Source organism: Chroicocephalus ridibundus, chromosome 9, assembly GCF_963924245.1.
Source record: "Chroicocephalus ridibundus chromosome 9, bChrRid1.1, whole genome shotgun sequence".
NCBI classification, from domain to species: Eukaryota; Metazoa; Chordata; class Aves; order Charadriiformes; family Laridae; genus Chroicocephalus; species Chroicocephalus ridibundus.
The window spans coordinates 37946105-37967076 of NC_086292.1; the positions used below are offsets into that span (position 1 = coordinate 37946105).

The 20972-nt window shown below is 39.8% G+C and overlaps 1 protein-coding gene across 1 annotated transcript; it reads right to left on the bottom strand.

Moving 5' to 3' along the window:
* Positions 1-69: 69 nt before the first annotated feature.
* MYEF2 (myelin expression factor 2) lies at positions 70-20607 on the bottom strand. The gene is made up of 17 exons (XM_063345519.1): positions 20333-20607; positions 16018-16247; positions 14734-14786; positions 13456-13463; positions 13266-13359; positions 12195-12386; positions 11361-11514; positions 10139-10188; positions 9983-10046; positions 9712-9813; positions 9460-9510; positions 9318-9386; positions 8925-9023; positions 5794-5865; positions 4544-4752; positions 4382-4433; positions 70-601 (listed from the first exon to the last, which is right to left on the bottom strand). Exons 1-17 carry the CDS (start codon positions 20521-20523, stop codon positions 438-440), a joined length of 1854 nt encoding a protein of 617 aa, XP_063201589.1. The 5' UTR covers positions 20524-20607; the 3' UTR covers positions 70-437.
* Positions 20608-20972: the final 365 nt, after the last annotated feature.

Here is a 20972-nt window from a genome sequence, read left to right on the forward strand (position 1 = left end):
ACACACTGGGGAAAAAAAAAAAACAAAAATCAAAAAACACTAAACAAATCCCACTATGCAATCTTGAGATTAACAGAGAAAATGGCTTATTTATTAAAAACAGTATAACCATTCATTTAAACTGAATGACTAGAGACACTTGGCCTAATTTTCCAAAGGCGCTGAGCATCCAAAGCTTCCATGGTCTACAGGGACCTGCAGGTGCTCAGTGCCTCTAAAAAAACAACAAAAATCAGGCAAATTGTCTTTAAAAACCAAACATAGTAAGATTCAGTTAACAAGTATCACAGTATATTAAACACTATACTGTTAAAGGCTGGTGGGATTTAAAAGTTCCTTTTTACAGCTTTTGTAAGCATACAATGTTACTAAAAATGACTTACTAGGATAGAGAAGCTAAACAGACATAGGAATGTTCCTGAACACACAGTTTTAAATTATGCATTGCGATCCAAGCGTACATCAATTTCTCTGCCACTGATTTTTATGCCGTTCATTATCCTACAGGCCTTTTCAGCAGATTCTGGTGAGTCAAATCTGACTGTTCCACAGCCCTTTGATTTTCCATTCTCCATTTTTATTTCTGCAAACATTACATGACCTGAATAAATAAGTTAAACAGCAGTTATTTCAAGTCTTCAGTGCACTAAGAACTTAAAGAACTCATCAGAAGTGATAAAAAAGCATTTTTAAATACAGTCTAGTGGGACATACGAAGTTGGCGCTTTCAGACTGATGGTACGTTCACTCATTCAGGGAAAGTGACATAGGTCAAAACAGCAGTGAAGAATCCAAATTAAGATCCACTGTTTCAAATGTTTCCTTCACATTAGCATAAGATGAAGTATGCCTGTATTTGACCTCAAGTTTGAAACAAAGTGCCCTTAGAAGTCTAAGGGAAAGTTCTGTGTTTCATTTACAAACACTGCCAAGAGCACGAGTACTGACAGGCATTAACTGAATTACAGTTCAATCCAGTCTACCATGTTCATCACAGCAACGTATCAAGCAATGGCAACAATTAAGCGATTTTGTAAAGCAGCTGCAGAGCAAAATTAGAGCCTTTAAAACAGTAAAGTTACCAGGTTAGGAGTGGTGGAAAAGTAACACGCACTTTTTAATTCCTGCAGTATTTTCTTGAGGTTGGACACAACTCATGAGGCAACATTTTTATGTCGATGTCGTGGTACCTCAGAGAATGTGCAATGCCTGGAGCTAGCAAGTTTTCGTTTGTGGCGTGTTGTAGCACACCACTCCTGAGCCCACAAATGTCACTAGGAACAAGAAACTTTTCCCTAAAATACATAGGTTTTTATTTTAAAATATCATGTAATAGAAGACTGGCCTTTCATTGAAAGAAAATGAACATATGGAGACATGGTCTTTCTACTTCCTTACGATATTGGCATAAATACAATATGTTGCTTATATTTGTGCTTAATCTTAAATTAGCTTAATCTTAAATGCTTAATTCTTAAAACCAATTCAACACAATTGCTACATCTGTTAGTTACCGAGGAGTTAATGGAAAAAAAAAAAAATTCTGAAATATCTGAAAGTTGCCCAAGCAGTTAAAAAAAGAGCGAACCTATATCCTCCTATATATCCTCAGCTACAAAAACAAACAAAAAATATAATATGAACACCTGAAAATTTTTCATAGTTGAATTGCGAATTCGAATTTGTATCAGATCTGCAAATAGCTGTATGAAGACTGTCTTCGGTATCACTAGTATGTTTTAAATTATTTGTCTTTTCTGTCTCTCCAAAACAAGAAAAGCCATCCTGTAATTCATTCGAAACCTCCCATCCTGAATGTGCGTTTTCAAAACAAAACAATCATATATTTCTACACCAGAGCTTCATTTTTCATTCACTTCTGTGAAAAGACAACTTTTCTGAATTAGATAAAAAGAATTATTGGATATTTGTAGCAATCCTTCATCTTACATAAAAAGGGCCTTTATTTCTTAACGTAAAGGAGAAGCATTACAGCCTGCAAATATGCTAATCCGGATCATCTATTTGCATAAAAAACAATCTGCCACTTTGGCAAAATTACTAACTTTGATTTGATGCAGCACCATTTCTGGAAGTAATGCATAACCGGGACAGGCCCAGGCCCCTGCATGCATTTGTCTCAAAATAAATGCTACATTATATACTCTGTGTTGGCCAGAGGACATGCAATACCTGCTTCAAAAAAGAAAACGCTCAAAGAGTATGCAGGGATGCAACGAGGGAGGCTGGGGTCCACTTGGAATTAAACCTGGCAAGGGAAGTCAAGGACAATAAGAAGGGCTTCTTCAAGTACATCAGTAACAAAAGGAAGACTAGGGAAAATGTGGGCCCGCTGCTGAATGAGGTAGGTGCCCCGGTGACAGGGGATGCAGAGAAGGCAGAGTCACTGAATGCCTTCTTTGCTTGTCTTTACTGCTAAGGCCAGTCCCTGGGAACACCAGACCCTGGAGGTAACAGGACGAGCCTGGAGTTAGGAACACTCCCTTGATCGAGGAGGATCAGGTTAGAGATCATTTAGGCAAACCTGACACCCAAAAATTCATGGGCCCCGATAGGATGCACCCACAAGTGCTGAAGGAGCTGGCAGATGTTATTGCAAAGCCGCTCTTCATCATCTTTGAAAGGTCATGGAGAACAGGAGAGGTGCCTGAGGACTGGAGAAAGCTGATGTCACACCAGTCTTCAAAAAGGGCAAGGAGGACCTGGGAAACTACAGGCCAGTCAGCCTCACCTCCATCCCTGGAAAGGTGATGGAACAGCTCATCTTGGATACCATCTCTAAGCATGTAGAGGAAAAGAAGGTTATCGGGAGTGGTCAACATGGATTCACCAAGGGGAAATCGTGCTTGACCAATCTGATAGCCTCCTATGATGGAATGACCAGCTGGGTGGATGAGGGGAGACCAATGGATGTTGTCTACCTTTACTTCAGCAAGGCTTTTGACACTGTCTCCCATGGTAGCTCCTGATAGGTAAGTTTAGGAAGCGTGGGTTAGATGAGTGGACAGTGAGGTGGACTGCAAACTGGCTGGATGGCAGAGCTCAGAGGGTTGTGATTAGCAGGCGCAGAGTCTAGTTGTAGGCCTGTAACTAGTAGTGGGTCAGCACTGGGTCCAGTCTTGTTCAACATGTTCAATAATGACCTGGAGGAGTGGCTAGAATGTACCCTCAGCAAGCTTGATGATGACACAAAACTGCGAGGAGTGGCTCCAGAGGAGCTGCGAGGAGAGTCCAGAAGGCTGTGCCTCCATACAGCAAGACCTGGACAGGTTGGAGAGCTGGGCAGAGAAGAACGTAATGAAGTTCAACAAGGGCAAGTGTAGGGTCCTGCACCTAGGGAGGAATAATCTCATGCACCAGTACAGGTCATGGATTGACCTGCTGGAAAGTAGCTCTGCAGAGAGAAACCTGGGAGTCCTGGTGGACAACAAGTTGACCATGAGCCAGCAATGTGCCCTTGTGGCCAAGGCAGCCAATGGTCTACCAAGGTGCATTAAGAAGAGTACGGTCAGCAGGTCGAGGGAGGTCCTCCTCCCCCTCTACTCTGCCCTGGTGAGGCCACATCTGGAGTACTGTGTCCAGTTCTGGGCTCCCAGTTCAAGAAAGACAGGGAACTACTGACGAGAGTCCAGAGGGCTACAAAGATTATCAAGGAAACAGTGCAGCTCTCTGTTAGTAAGTAGGGTCTGCTTAGCCTGGAGAAGAGAAGATTGAGAGGGGATCTCATCAATGCTTATAAATATCTAAAGGGCGGTGTCAAGAGAATGGGGCCAGACTCTTCTCAGTGGTGCCTGGTGACAGGATAAGGGGCAACGGGCACAAACTGGAACACAGGGAATTCCATCTCAACATGAGGAAAAACTTCTTTACTTTGTGGGTGACAGACCATTGGAAGAGGCTGTCCAGAGAGGCTGTGGAGTCTCCTTCTCTGAAGATATTCAAAACCTTCCTGGATGCATTCCTGGAAGCATTCCTGGATGCATTCCTGCCCAACCCGCTCCAGGTGAACCTGCTTTGGCAGAGGGGTTGGACTAGATGATCTCTAAAGGTCCCTTCCAACCCCTACCATTCTGTGATTCTGTGAGTAATTTTATTAACAGAATGGGGTAAAGTCTGTGGCAGATGACCACTCTGAGCCATCTGTACACATAGGCCATACTGTACCCTGGTATCATGTCTTATGTCATGCCTAAAAATTATTTATATAACTCAGGAAAGGTGGGGGAAGTAAAAGAGATTAGGCTAGCCAGACTATTATTCAGGATAAGGCAACAACCTTGTCTTCCTGTCCTTATCTAACAAACACCATATAAAACATGAAATCGATGGAGCTGAGCAGGGATAAGATTCGCATACATACCACATTGACTGAACTTCTCCTTTAGCTTCTGCCAGGTCAAGTCAAAAGGAAGCTAGAATAAAAAAGCATTATTAATAACAAAATATTACAAAGAGAAAAACAGTATGTAATCAAAGATGCACACAAAATAAGCTCATGGGTTTTATGCATTCAAATGCTTACATTTCTCACAAATATCTGGTTGCCTTTAGAGCCTAATCTCTCTCTCATGCCACTTCCCATTGGGCCAGGCACAAATCCTCGATCAATATCGATGTTCCTGTCCAGGCCTCCACCCATAGCTGGTCCCATTCGATCAAAACCAGAACTCATCCGCTCCATCCCCATTCCCATTCCTCCAGCCATACTGTTCATACCACCCATTCCACCACCTACACAGAGAAAGAAAAACAAGGTAAAATATCTTTTTAGTAATAAATGCACAATTATTTTATAAAAAAAAGAAGTCAGTTCTAAAAGTAAAAACCAAACTACATCAAGCTATTAGTCACACCATCTAATGTAGTAAAACGTTGAACATAAGAATTAAGATTTAAAAAGGCTGTCCAGTCTAATTAATAAAGATTGGATACCCTACACCAAAAAGAGATCAATAACTGTGACAGTGTTAAGATAATTTGACCATATATATACTATTATTTTTGCTTCCTGCATTCACATTCAGTTATACTTAATGCAGCCACACTTAAAAAAAAAAGTCTTCCAGAGAAAGCACATTTTGCAGAGAACAGATGTTACTGCAAGTACTGTGAAGAGCACGGACTTCCCTATGATACGTGCAACGAAATACATTAGTGTGTATTATACAAAGAAATAAGATCAGTGGCATTCAAATATCCTATTATAATCTTTCTGGATTCATAATTAAAAATTAACGTAAAGCAAAGCTATCAAGATGAGGGACCTTCTCTTTAAGCCTTATGCCTCTCAAGATTGCCACTAGCAAGAATTTAGTTTCTCATCTGCTCTAGCCTGAGGAACTCACAGTTGCTGCAATATAAGCTCAGTATTGGAGCTTTACACAAAATTCAAGGCTGATTTTTTTATTTCAATTACAAGAGATTACTGAAATTCAGATTCATGAAGTTCACACAAATAACTGCTTATTTGTCTTTTTCCTGGAACGCAAGTTTACTTGAATCACCTCTCCCTCCAAACCAGAAGTTTAAACCATTTCAAAACTAAGATTAAAGGAAAGACTGTATTAGCAAGTGTTCCTCTGAACTTTTACCTCAACAAAACAGCTTTAAAAACTACTAGATTTGCAGTCGCATGCAACAGAATTCTACTTCTTCCAACACCAGCAAGACACGACGCTACAATACAATAAAACCCTCTAACACAATTATATGTACACACCATGTCATTACATTGCCTATGCATTTACATTCTATGGAAACAAGATAACCTACTCATTCCAGATCTCACTGGGCCCATGCTAGGCGCTCCCATTCCTCCTGCAAAAACACCAATCATTGCACCACCTAAACAGAAAAAAAAAAAAAGTGAAATACACTGAAACCATCAGTTAGAGACAACAACAAAGCACACGCTAATGAAGTGCACGGATCTCGATGTTACCTGGCAATTCTTTTCTACAGAACACTTTAACCTGTGCCTTTATTATTCACACTGAATAGGAAACATCTAGTAATGTTAGTTCCTCCTCCTCCATTATGGGATTTAAGCTCCTCTGATTTCTTTCTAGCTTTACTCCCCTCTGACAGTGTGCCAGCAGCACAAACATCTTAAAACTAAATGAGCCATTTCCCACATTGGGAAGAACAGCCTCAAAACTGAAGGCTTCGTCTTATTTGAACTTCATAGCATAGAAATGGCTTACTTTCTCCCATTTTTAAGAAACCAATGCAAAAGCTGGGAACAGCTCTCCCAGTGTCTTTCTCTACTGCATATGAAGAGTGAATTGATGGAATTTGGTGGGGAAAAGGGAGAAAGGAAGGAAATCAACGCTTAATAAGAGCTATTTGGCAGAACCATGGCATCTCCAGAATGGTATCAGAGACTGGGGTAAAAAAAATTATTTAATCAAAGTGCTAATACTCAGGAAAGTAATCCCAAGGGAGCTTCCGGAATTGTAGAAACACAACTACATTCCTGTACTGCAGAACAGAGTGGAACTGTCAGCTGCATTTTTCTTGCTTGATTTTCATGCCTAAATGAAACAGTTCAGTTTTCACTTATGGTAAAATAGATCAGTAACTGTCATCTTTAGGCTGGACACCATTGTTTTAATATCTACAAAAAGGTCACTGCTGAGCCTTACATTAAATTCGTTTTCCCCACACAGTTCAAAACAGCAAAAATTGTTCCCTGACAGTCTCTTGTGGGAAATATTTGTCTCCTCTGAGACAACATGCTGTCATAGGCATACAAAGACCTCAAAAAAATATGGACTAGCCTGTTTAAAAAAAAACTATCAATTTTCAACACCAGCAGGATTACTCACGGTACTTCAGCCAACAGTTTGCATATGAGAAAAATCTTAATATTTATTCATTAGGCCAGAGAGAGTCTTGCAATGAAATATCAAGTCAAATTTTGAGATTGCTGTCAACATGACTGATTTTGCCCTTAAAAAGAATTGTGAAGAAAAAAACCCCACCCACTTTTCCAGAGCTAGAAAACTTCAGTTGTTTGTGAGTGCATCCCAATTACACCCACTCTTTTTTAAAAGGGAAAAGTCTCCCCAGCAGTCTAAGATGTACTTAAAAAAAAAAAAAAAACACAAAAACACAAAAACAACCAAACAAAAAAATAAAAAAACCAACCTGAAAGCTCAAATAATCCTAAGTTAAATCAAAACAAAACAAAAACAACCAAGCAAAAAAAAATACAAGAAAACACAACCGGAAAGCTCAAGTAATCCTAAGAAGCAATATTGCAGCTGTTTCTCACCTTAAAAGAGATACTTTACCTGTACTTTTTCAGCCACTTGCCTTTCATCAACAAAAATTACAGGCTCAGAGATGCTTTATGACACAACCTTTGATTTTTTTGGGTACTTCAAGATTTTGGCAATTTAAACGGCAACTCCAACGATTCTGCTGCAAACCAAACATCTTCATTTCCACTAATTGATGCCATAGCCCAATCAAAGACTGTCTTAAATTGCCCTCCTTGAAACTGGCAGGGTACCAAAGCCAAATATACTCACAGCATTTCCTTTTAAGATAACATTAACCTAAATATTGTAACAGGAGTAGACTAGCGTCTTCCCTGACTAAACTAGATCTATTGACTACTATATTTGTAAATTCCTACAATTTCCTTCCATTACTTAAGGATAAGTTGGGAAACTCTTATCTTGGTTCTCAGAACAGTATTTAAATGGTAAGATTGCTGAGAGGTGGTAAATTGAAGTTTGCTGGATCTACTGAACGAGTGACTCCTACATCAGTTTCTCACAGTGGCCATGTTCATGCATATCAAAACCAACGCGGGTTACCAGAAGACTCGGAAGTCTATTGCTTGCATGAACATTTATAACTGAAGTGGCTTTTGATTTTCACTTGGGAAACAGATGTTTATCCTATGTTGCAAGTAGAGAGGGTCTGAAAGCATACACTTGATTTCTAAGACATTAATTCCAAGACATTAATACTAACTCAATTGACAAGCTTATTACACTCTTATCACTTCTACACAATTACCAGTGCTTGAAGAGAAGCACACAAGGGTTACACTTTGTTACAACTTGCCCAAATTTAAAAAAAGAAAAAAAAAATCAACTTTTAGACCAGATAAACCTTATGTTCTTAGCAGCTCTTCTCTTTCACAGCGGGGAATTTAAGGGAGGGGGAAAGGGAGAAAAATGGGAAGAAAGGGAAAGAAAACCTGTCTCCTATAATGCATTCATCCAGGTAACAGTATAGTAACAAAGCTAAGTAGGCTGTACTGTTAAGCACTTCCAGGCCTCTTAGAATAGAAAAGTATCTCATTTGAGGGAACTCAAAAGTAACAAAATTAATTCTGTCAACAAGACATCACCTGTAAGCAAAACAAAGCTGGCTCAGTTACAGAAGAGGCCAATAAATCCCATTCTGAGCTGCTTGAACTGAGAAGGCAAGAAAAGAGGGCACCAAAATTCACCATTCCTATCTAATGCTACCTGATTTGCAGTAAAAACAATTTTCCAGCATGCATTTGCAAAAGCAGGCTCCTGGAACTTACAAAGGTGGTACACAGGCAGCTCATTCAGGATTACCAGAAGCATATAGTTTAATATCCAAAAGACTAATACCTCACAAAGTTAACAGTATGAAGCCAAATGCTTTCCTCAGATCACTATTTTGTTCATATTTTACAGATGGAAAAAAAAAAAAAAGCCACCCACACTTTAACCTCCATCCTAAGCGATGGCTATAATATACACTCAGATTACACCCCTACAGTAATGACTTGGGGAGAGGTGACAGAGGAAGACAACCAAATGAAAGCAGGTCTCTTCTTGATTTTTTCTTCTAGTAAAACTCTTCCAATACTATGTTGCAATTTACCACAGGAAATTTAACAGTTACCATACCCATCCTTCCAAAAGAATCTCCAAAACCACGGTTCAATGCCATTTCACTACGAGCAAAATCTCTGTCCATGTTTCCTCCCATTCCTCCACGGAACATTTCTGTAGAGAACAAAGGAAAAAAAAAAAACAAACCCAGAAATATTCCATTATATACATCTAAGCTGATGTTCATACAACACTTGTTTCACAGCTGCTTATTTAAACAGAAGTGGGTTTAATGCACAAGTCAGAGGCGGCCATTAAATATTTAACTCCCATGCCAGTTCCTGTGCTTCCACTCATGCCAGTGACTATGTCCTTTGAACTCATCTACGTTACCCATCCCTAAAGAAAGGGCTTTTAATAAATAAATATTAGCAAAGTAGTAAGTGTACAGGAATAGTGTTCACCTACCTCCCATTCGGTTAACTCCAAATCCTCCCATATTGGGCATTCCTTCCATTCCACGAAATCCGGCAAGTCCTGTAAAATAAGGAAGAGTGTTTTCTACACAATATTAAAAAATACTTAATGCAAAGAACTTCACTGTACGTACCGCCTCCCATTCTATTCATGCCGCCAAATCCTGGACCGTCTATTCCCATACCTTTAAACCAAAAAGACAAACACCATTCAGAAAACAGGTAAGATCCTAATGGATTTTAAAAAAATGCAGAGACAGTTAACATCTCAAAAGCACACTACACGAGCCTTGCTTTGTCAAGAGTATGTCATTATTCCAAACACAGAAATAATAATTTTAAACTTAGAGCTCTGTAAAACTTAATAATGAAGAACACAGATTTACCTCCTGGACCCATGCTCCCCATTCCACCACCCATGCTCAACTGTGTTGCACTGATGGGCTGTCCACCTGGTCCAAGTCCCATACCAATGCCACCAAGACCACCTTGTAAACAAAGATAAGTATCAACAAAAGAAAGATTTTCTTCTGTATCATAAAGAGACCACAGTAAGAAAAAGCACTACTAAACTATTCCAAGACTCTTTATCAACATATCCAAGACTCTAGAACAAGATACATTAAGTGCAAGGAGCAGAAAACAGTGTGCACTCACGAGGTAATTGTGAGGTTTTGCTGTCTGCACCACGGAAATCTTCATGGGGAACTGATTTGTCATCCTGATAAAAAAAAAAAAAAAGGATGTTACACTATGATCCTTTCAATGTTTTGGCAGAGACATGTAAGGTAAAAAGAAATGTAAGCAGCTTACCATTTTTACATGCATGGGTCTATCGAACAGGAATTGTCCATTGAACATAGCTGGAGAAATGCAAGTCAAGGAATCTAACTACAGAAGACAATTTAACTATTTCAGAAGAACCACTGTGAAAACTTATTTTATTTCTGCACCATTTTTAGGAGTCTTGTCTTTCCTTACCTAATCTTTAGAATGCCAATTCAAAGGCCAGAAGGGATTATACAAGCTGTTCGGTATTGTCATGGTTTTGGCCAGACTGGCCAATCAGAATGACAGATCGCCCTCCCCCCGCCTCTCTCCAAAGAGAGGAGAGGAAGAGACAGAGAGATTTACGAGTTTAGAAAGAGAACTAAACTATCTTAATGAAAATAATAATAAATAAGGGAATAATAAATAATAATAAAATAAAATAAAGTATACCATATATACAAAACCGTATCCAGCTCCCAGGATGACGATCGAGTCATCAGCAGGCACAGGGAAAGTCCCAGGCTGGAGTCAGCGACAGACAGGAGCTGAATTACGGATCTGGAGTCAGGAATGCTTGGATCAGGATCAAAGCAGACGAACAGACAGGGTCCTCCTCCGACATCAGCCATTGAAGAAAGAGACCTGACCTTTTGACCCCTTCGCTTTTATACTGAGCATGATGCATATGGGATGGAATACCCTGTTGGTCAGTTTTGGGTCACCTGTCCTGTCCGATCCTCCCTACAGGTGGGACCCCTCTATGCTTTTCTGCTTCTGACCCTCTAACGGGGCAAACAGCAAAGTGAGCTGACCTTGGCTGTTATGGCAATAAGTCTAAGCGAGAGCCTCTGTGCATACCATTCCTTGGTATAATCAGGTCTTATCACTCTGAGAGTGAACAGTTTCTGAACAACGTGCTGTTAATTTCTGAGTTTAGTCAGTTAGAAGAGGCCCAGCTAAAAAGCAAAATTACAAAACAGAAAATTGGTTCTGTTTTACTTCAAACCAGGACAGGTATATAAAATTTAGTGTCATACATGTCACATTCCTACATATTTTAAGCTTGTGCAATATTATCAGGAACAGCTTTTCAGACTCTAGCACTAAATTTGGTCACTATTAAAAATGTAATCCCCACAGTATTACACTCTAGTCCCTATATACAAGCTACAAGGCAAATAAACAACATTTGCAAAACTACACTATCAGAAGCTGTTAAAGACCAATCCATATTTGATCAATTGTTTTTCAAAAACAAGGATACATATTGCTTGAACAGCTTCAATTGCTTGTTCAAAGGTAACTGTTCCCATTCCTCGACTCTTGCCATCTTTATCTTCTTTGATGTCTGCACGCTTTACAGTTCCAGCAATGCTGAATACCTCCTTCAGTTTCTTCCAGCCAACTTTAAAGTCAAGCTTACACATAGAAATACATTAGTGATTTCAGTGCACATTTCTGTTCTGCCATTATATTTGGAAGAGATTTTCTGCATTGTTGTAACTCTTCAGCTTCCCAAAATGCTTGATATATGTAAATAGCCAGGATTTTGTAATATACACACACTGCAAACAAGTCCAAAAATAACTAAAAGCAACAATTTATACTACATATACGTATTTTACTTTAATTAACATACTAACACTGAGAAATGGATGGGTTCTTGTCAGGAGTAACTGTACTCCCACAAGTCCCCTTGCAGACATAGGGCAAGGGAGGGCAGCTAAAGAACTTATGAAGTAAGCACCTCCAACAAATATAACTGTTTAAGTTAGTCTAAAGTAACTAGCAAGATAAACTGAAGTGTATATTTAATTAAAAAGAAGAAATGCAATTGCAAATAGCTAGCAAAAAAATGTGTAAAATATTTTTTTAAATCAACAGATGACTGTGCAATGATTAAAACTGCATGTCAGCCTCAAGAGTTTAACATTTCTTTCATGTCCACAGTCTGAATACACACACAGCATTTTTAGTTGAATACGCTAATTGTGAACGTTTCCAATTTCCTCTTTATATTAAAATTGAATTATGCAGGAATATAAGATGTTTTACAAAGATCAAATATTACAGTTGTAAAATATAGTTTTAAACTTACATTAGCAACAAAAATAGTGGACCCAAGCCTGCCTGCCTGCAAGTTACTGATAACCTCAGGAGGAATGTTTGGATTATTGAGAATAGAAGGTGGTAAATTCATTATTCCAGGTGCCACATCAGGTCCATGTCCTCCTGGAAACTGTCCTCCCACACGCTGTAATGCCCTACGAGCATGTTCACCTTCAGGATCCTGAAACATGGGCAAAAATAAAGCAAGCTTAATCATCAAGAAGAGGACTGGCAACAAATAAAAAGGTACTATTTGAAATTCTACATAAACCCATCAATTTTATCAACTAATATCCTTGTCCATGTCAGAGGGATCAAGAACTGAATTAGCATGGAGACCTAATTCCCTCACCTCTAGAGGTGGGTCCTTTCAGATGAGGGTTGAGGCATATTGGCAAAGCACTTGTTGAGGAAGCGTGCACTGCCACTTCACATGCTGTACCTAGCCTATGGACAAGTAGAAAAGATTTCAATCTAAAGGACTGTCAGTCTAGCACGTTCTTCCAAGAACTGAATTAATTTAATTAGTTTTTTTTATTATTATTTATTAATACCATTATTAAAGTTGTAACAGGACAAAAAGAACTGCATCAGACACCATCATATACTACAACACTACAATAGAAATGTTGACATTATTTCTCTTTCCAGTCAGCACAAGTTTTCTACTTCCAGCTCCATTTTTGGACATATGTAGTAGCCTGATACTCAGCTCGTTCTGCATCATATTTTGAAGGAGGGAAGCAATGGAAACAGAGAATCATTTGGGTTGAAAAAGATCTGATGACACTAAGGTAAGAATATGAAGTTAAAGATAAAGCTGTTTTAAAAAAAAAACAGCATTAGATTATTTTGACTTTAGGACACACTTTTTGTCAGTTCACTTGGCATAGCATCAAGACCTTCTGCAAGCCAACAGGCACTTTAGCCCATTAAGAAAGCATCCTAAAATAAATTAACAGGACATTACACAGTTAAGATGCTCAAAACACTCTATTGTCATCTCAGTAATTAGAGTATCTTTGCTATTTCAAATTAAAAACAGCAGCAATAACCATACCTCTTTAATATTCAGGGGTCTTCCACTAAGATCATATTTGTTCATGGTTTCTAACGCTTTCTTAACAAATTCTTCATCTTTGAATTCAACCACACTTAGAGGGAACAAAACAAATAAAGTTTAAAATTTTAAAATTAACAGAATGTTTGGATAGTAGCATGTTTCTACACACATAGAAAAAGAAACTTACCCACAACCCTACATCCATGATGAATTGTCATCATATGTAAAGAAAAAAAAAAAACAGTCAGTCAGTGCATTTGATAGAGCAGTTAAGATTCCAGTTAAAGATCCCAGCTCACTGTTAAATAACTACTCAAGTTATTTTCAGCTTCAAAATCCATCATACATGCTCTTTACTGGTAGCCAAGCTGAATTTCTCCTACTTTCTCAACATACATACCTTTCAAATGCAAGAGAATACATTATCTTTTATTCTCTTTGAGCCAAACCAGAATTGGAAAAATGCCACACAGATCCATGTAAGGACAACTGGGGAGAGGAGGTGGGGGGAAAAGGGTGGAAAGAAACAAAAACCCAAAAACATAACCAAAAACCAATCAAGACACTCACTGTGTCATTAAAAGCTGCCCACTGACTACAAAATTCAAATCTACCTACATCAAGTATACCAGTACGATGAACAAGGCGTCTGCATACCTCTTCAGTATTACTAGCATAATTGAGAAATTACTTTGTAAGAAAATAACCTTATTGACTGCACCAGAATCCTTCTAATGAAGCAGAGAGTCGAGGATTGCTTTAAGTAAAGCAAAGCTGACAGCATGTTTTAGTTTTAACAAGTGTTAAAGAAAGTCATTTACTACAATTGATACAACCTCAGTTAAGACTCAAACCTGCATTTCTCATGTTCTCACTGCAGGTTCGGAGCTACTATTGGCCAAACTTTTGACTATTTTTAAGACGACAAAGGAGCTTTAACAATCTTCATTCTTAGTGCCTCATTGCTGGCACTCTGTTGGCTACCAACCATCTCCATCCATTTATTTTTAAGAAAGCAAATACACATTAATCCAGTGTTTAGAGTACCAACCCTGCAAAGCTGTCAAATCAGGCGCTTCAAACAGTATATTCTTAGCTAACATTTTGTACTCGTTGGCCCCAAGAAGAGAATACTACGCTAACAAAATTTAAATAAAATCAGTGGTTTATTGAACGCCCTTTATATGAAACAGATTTGTACCAAAACAAAGATGTTGACTAAAAAGAAGAATTAAGTAAATGCCATCTGTTAACATTTACAGAAGTATTTTGTCCTTTACAGCCAGCTAGTCTGAGTTGCATGAAAGTGTCAGACTACTTCTAATACAAAATCCTCAAGGCTACCTTAATGAAAATCAGTGTAAAAATGAAACTTACTTTCCAATAACTGGTACAGGTATTATACAAAAATAAAACTGCTGAGGAACTTTTAAACCTCTAGCAGATTGTTGCCCGCGGCACTTACCCTTGATTTTCCTTCAGCATCCTTAAACAGCTCCACGTATGTAACCTCACCAACTACATAAGACATACAAAGGGAAAATACCAAGAGACAATGCATTTAAACACCAGTATCTTTCTTTACTGTGCCCCTGTGCACAACTCTACAGAGAAGCACCTATTATTCACCAACAATCAAAACCAGACCAACGTACCTCCTGTCAATGGCTATATAATTTAGCTAATTTTCAGAAATATGCAGCAGCCACATTCTCAAAAGCTAAAAACAAACAACTATATTTAACCTAATTCATACTACAGATCATATTTTGGCCAGTATGATATAGTTGGTGAACAAATTCAGATATACGCAGTCCCTTCACCTAACAAATGAAACGTCAACGTTCAACTGGAAAGTGTTACATTTATCATCCTACTCACAACACCTGTTTTAAGGTGACTTTCTACCTGAATGTCTTCAATCATAAGTTTGCCTTCAGTAATAACCAAATTTACACGTCAAATATTTCACAGCAAGCCACTCACTTTCTAAAGTAGGAAGTTTCAGTAAATAAACCAATCAAATAGTCACGTCACCTTACAACAGATAAACCAGCAGTTACAGAAGGGGAGTTCTGGCATTTTTCACAGCCTAAAAGCCAAGTGTGCTTTGCATTACTTTTGAAGAATCAATTTTTTCAAGGAAAACACAGAACTAACTTTTTACAGAATTCAAATATTAGCATTATTTTACCCCAAACTTAAAATAAAACATTTGGGGTAGTAAGATTACTCTATCAGAACTGCAACAAAAGTAACAAGCTTTTAATACAAACCTCCAGACAAACAGTCATGGCAGTAGTGACAATGCAGACAAAGTTAATTCCACAGCCAGATTCCACCAAAGAAATACAAAACAACTTTTGAAAGACGTCCTTTATTATTCATGTTAACACACTAAATGTGTTGCTTAAATACAATAACCCTTAAAAAAATAAAATCTACAAAGACTACAACTAGACGAAACACAATCTCTTTAAGAAGTCATGAGGTCATGCATATACTCTCTACTGTCACACTAGAATGGCAGAAGATTGTAAGCACTTCATTTACCCATCCTACCCTGCAATGCAATTGTCTCAGATGAAAGAGGGGGAAGGGAGATAGATGAACCAAGTAAAGGCCAAAAATTAAAAAAAAAAAAAGTAAAAAAAGTAGTCATATCAAATCTGTGTGGCTCAAAGGACATATACGTTGCATTTAAAGTCTACCCCTTTCTATGTGAAGTGTATTATAAGGAATAAGTTACCTTTCTCTCTCATAAGATCTTTAATAGCTTGCCATTTCATGTCATACGGGATGTTACTAATGAAAACTCTATTACGATTAACAGTCTTCTTCTCTCCAGTGCCTGCATTCTTGTCCTTTGAATAGGGGTGGAATCTATTCTTGTTTCCAAGAGAAGGGATTGCCTTTGGTTTTGCAACGTACTTCTCTTTCACAGGTGCTTTCTCTTCTTTTGCTGTCTCATCATTATCCCTACATTAAAAAAAGAAAAACAAACAAACACCCAAACAAAAAAAATATTAGTCTTGTTTTGGATCATTAGACTATTATACCTCCTATGTATACAGCTGTACACCTCCTATGTTATTAAGGGGTATACTATGCTAACTCCCAGGATGTTAAATGCTGCTTTTTGAGTTAGGAAAAATAAATTCATGTTACCAGTCTAATTACAAAATACATTGCTTTATCTGGAACAAAAAAATAATGTTATAATAGATTTATTCACTACTGTAGCAAAGAAAGCACACCTTGCTACTTCAGTTACGTTCAATTTCCATTATGTCCACCAAGATTCAGCAAGATGGTACTACGGAACTGCTACAAATATCAAAATACGACGACTCAGATGAAAAATAAGCTACAGCATCCACGCTTCGGTGCTTCAATAATTTTCCATCAGTCTTGGCTAACTTACACAATATTCACCACAGAAGTGACAGCTGAAATGGTCTAATTTATGGAACAGCTTGATATACTTCATTCAACGTAATACTATATAAAAAGTAACTCTAATAGGTTGTAAATCAAATTAATTTTGTTTACCACATAAATAATTTTTATTCACAACTTGTGCCAGACTGCTTTTAGACAGAAATTAAAATTAAATTAAGAAGAAAAAATGCTCTTTCACTTTCATTGCCTAACACTACTAGAATTTGAAAATTTGCTACATGCACAGAAAACAGGTGTATCAAGACATCCTCTGCATCTGAAATTAATTAAGTCACCAGGTATTATCCACTAGAAACAACAACAAAACAGACTTCTGGCCCTCGGTCTTTCAAAAATTTAACAATAGCAGCTGCTCTCTTATTAAAATGTTTTCATTTTTTAGATGAAAATGCAGGAAAATTTGCTTCCTCCCTTTTAAAGCAGCCCAAATCTCAACTTTGACAAAACTATATACTTTGAGCAGAATTAGATAAAATATCCAAAACTTTTCAGCGCTCTTGATAGTGTTACTAGGTGATTCAGCATACTAACAGAAGACCAAGATTACTGATTTTGATTAATTGAAATTAGTATTTTCAGCTCTCTGCATAGTTAACAAAACAGTGAGTGAGTAGCAGTCTTGCACTCAAGAGCACACACAAACAGCCCTTCAGGAAGCTAAACCAAGCTTGGGCACTTTTCAGGGAGGAATACATTCAAATACATCCATATTTCTCCCACGACTTTTTCCCAAATTTTGAAGTCCTCATATTATATGAACTTCACAGTCCTTGTGTTCACAACTGGATTAAGAGAGGATTAATAACTGACAAATGTGTAGACTCCTCTGGGCCAAGTATTTGTCAAATTTAAAACATTCAATGTCAACACCACATCATCTGGTTCAAGCATCCTCCAGCCTCCCTCTGCATCATCCCTCCTCCACACCATCCTGTCTGTTGTGGCAATATAATTCTTGAGTGGCTGTGTAATGAAGTGAAACGGGGGGAAACAATGCAGGGAACTGCATGGAGCTGCAGGGAGACTGGAGGGGAAGCGCAGAGTATCAGGTTTTCCAGTCAGATCGGTTCCTTCCAATCCAGTCCCATTTGCGAATGCAAAACTCCTGCCCAATGAGACTCCTAGTAAAATCCGAGTTCTTCCCTAAGTTTTAAGATTAGAGCAATGGATCCTCTTTAGCCTTTTAAGCTCTTTCCTGCTTAGAGGATTATGAAACAGCCCCTGGGTGCTCAGGAAGAGCCAGGTCTCCAAATACGGAATCCATGGGCTCTATAAGACCTGGCTGCACAAACCAGTGGAGAGCACAGAGGATATGAGTCTGGCATAAACTCTTAAATCTGGGAAACAAGATGACACTTCACTTAGTCTGGGGATCACAGACAGTCTCCTGAAAACAGAGGATTAATTAAAAAGCAATCCTTCTTCCAAAACTCATCTGCCAAAACCAACAGGCCAGTGAACAATCTGGAGCCAGAGATGCTTCTGTGGGTGTAAGTCTTACCCCCCTCCTTGAATATTAAAAATAATTTCTATCAAATAATACGTTCAAAGCAATGACATGTTAGTCATCTATACAACAAGAAAAGAGTCTCATAAACTATTTTCTTGGGAGAAAAACCAATAGAAATTTCTACTCTTTACCTTTTGTATGAACTAATCATTTTATACATTTCATTATTATTTGCCTGTGAAATCACTAGCAGATTTCTAGGGTTGAAAAAGAGATGTCTACACCAATTTCTTTTTAAAAAGCATATCCTCGTTGACTAAAAAGAGCAATTTTTACCTTTTGAAACATAATGCCTTTGAACTTCCATAAAGTTTTGGAAACAAAAGACAAGGTTTCCATATATAAATACTAAACCAGAAGCCTAAAAAATAATAAGCACAAGATAAATCAACATGAAAGCCTTAAAAGCTGCTTGGGGTTTTTTTAACAAACTTCTACTTCTCTGCTCACTAGCGTCCATACAAATAATAAGACCAGCAGAGACAGAAACGCAAGAAATCCACAATATGTGATTCTAAAGCACATAAATCAGTTAAGCTTTGCTGCAATAAACAGCTCCCCTGCTCAAAACAATGCACTTAGGGAAGTGTGAAAGTTGAGACCAGGATTCCTCTCCAATTTAATCTGAGTGCTAAGCAAACCTGGTTACTGAAATACTTTTTTTTTTTTAAGTAGTACATTTCACCTGCACACTGACATTTTTATCTTTCACAGAAGTGTTTTGGGGAAGACTGGAAACTGCGTGTGAAAGAGTAAGATTAGAAATTCTATTACCAAGAACTTTGCATTATTTTCAAATGTAAAGTTGTGATTTCTACCATGCAGAATGACTGTGATTTTTCATTTGTTTCTGATTAGTCTCAGAGGGAAAATAAGGAAATTGCTGACAGAAGGAGGGATACAGAGAAATTAAGTCATTATTTGAACAGCAGCAACTCCAAAAGGCAATAAAATGTTACATGCCTCAAAGGTGCAAAAGGGTCACAATCTTCCTGTGAAAACTCAATCAAAATTTGTGTAGTTTGGAAGCTGAGGGCCAGGCCCAGGGGAAAAAAAAAAAGAAAAAAAACAACCAAACAAACCAAACCTGTTGGTTTATGGTAATGTTAAATCTATAACTTGTAAACTATTTGAATTTCACAGGGAGTCAAGTAAAGGCATGAAGTATGCCTTTATTCCTCCAGCTTTATATCGAACTTGATCCCATGTGCATTTTTAAACACAACAGTACCACACTGGGTTGCTTAGAACATGTCAAAACTTCACAGATCTCAACAACTTTGATGTACTGCAACAGCAGGCCTACTATAAACGTATTTTCTCTCCAAGATGTGAATGAGATTAGAAGGGATATTGAAATTCCAATGATATGAAGCCAAAATCTAGTTCGTGTAAAGAAAGACGACCCTCGAAGCCTGACATCAAGAACAACCAAACCCATAAAAGGTTATTCACGGCATTGTTCTAGAGAGCTGGCACTTCTGGCTCCCTTACACTGTGTTCCTTTTAGACCTGCTAGGTAAGACACAGTTTACATGTTCCCTATAGGATACTGTTATATTTACAAGAAAAGCTTGTGCATGCATGTAGGAGTTTGCGTTTGTTTTTAAAAAGTGAATCACTATAGGGCTGTCTTACCATTCTCAGGTAAACATAGATGAAAGGCTTCGCAAAACACACCACTACGATAAGAAGCGAAGACGTAAACAACCCTACAGAGGATACAGAACGCTCCTGGAGCGGGATGCTGCGAGGAGCGGCCTGACCCGAGCCCGTTACAGCAGCCCTGCGGCCCGCAGCCTCCACACCGCCCGCGCCCGGGCTCCCCTCAGCGACCGCCGCTCCGCCAACAAACTTCACCTTCCCCCGCTCCCGGCCCACGGCCTCCTCTGTGCACCCCGCCGGAGGGCACCGGGCCGGCAGACACCTCCCTCGCTACCCGGCCACCCCTCACGGTGCCCGGCGGGGGGCGGAGAGGGCCGGCCGCCTTCCCCGCGCCGCGGCCTAGGCGGGCCAGCCGCACCCCCGCGCTTCCCCGGCCGCGCTGCCCCCCTCCTCCGCCCGCCCCGCCCCGGCCCGGCCCCACACACACATTTTAACGCCATTAGCGCTGCCCCCGCCGCTCTTGGTTGCTGCCGCTGTCGCCGAAGCCGCCTCCTCATCCTGCGGCGGCGGCTGTGGCTGCTGCTGTTGTTGTGGCGGCGGCTGGCTTGCCGCGGCGGCATCCTCGGCTCCGCGCTGGGGCGCGGCCGCCGCAGCCTCCGGCTTGTCGTTCTCCGCCATTTCGTGGCCGGGCCGGGGCCCCGCTGCCGCTGGGTTTGAAAAGGGCCCGGAGCGCCTCGGCCTCGCCGCGCCGGGCCCGCCAAGTCTCGCGAGAACGGGGTTTGCGGCGGGGAGGGGACGCGCCGGGAGGCTTTACGCGTTGCCATGGCGACAGCGGTGGGCCATCGGGCCTGTGGCCGCCCCGCATCCGCAGCATGGCGCGGCCCGCCGGATCCGCCGCTCGGGACCGTAAGCCAGCGGCCCCGGGCGGTGACAAAGCCTCAAGTGCCTCTGCCCGGAGCTCGGGCCTGCTCCCGAGGGTTTAGTAATTCTCACCCCGGACAGGCCATCTCCCCGCATGGCACCACCCGCCAAGTGCAAATTCCCCTGATTTTAAACCAACCACCTCTTGCGGTGGCCAGTGACCCCCGCCCAGAATGGCCGCAGGGTAACTGAGCCCCAAGAGAAGC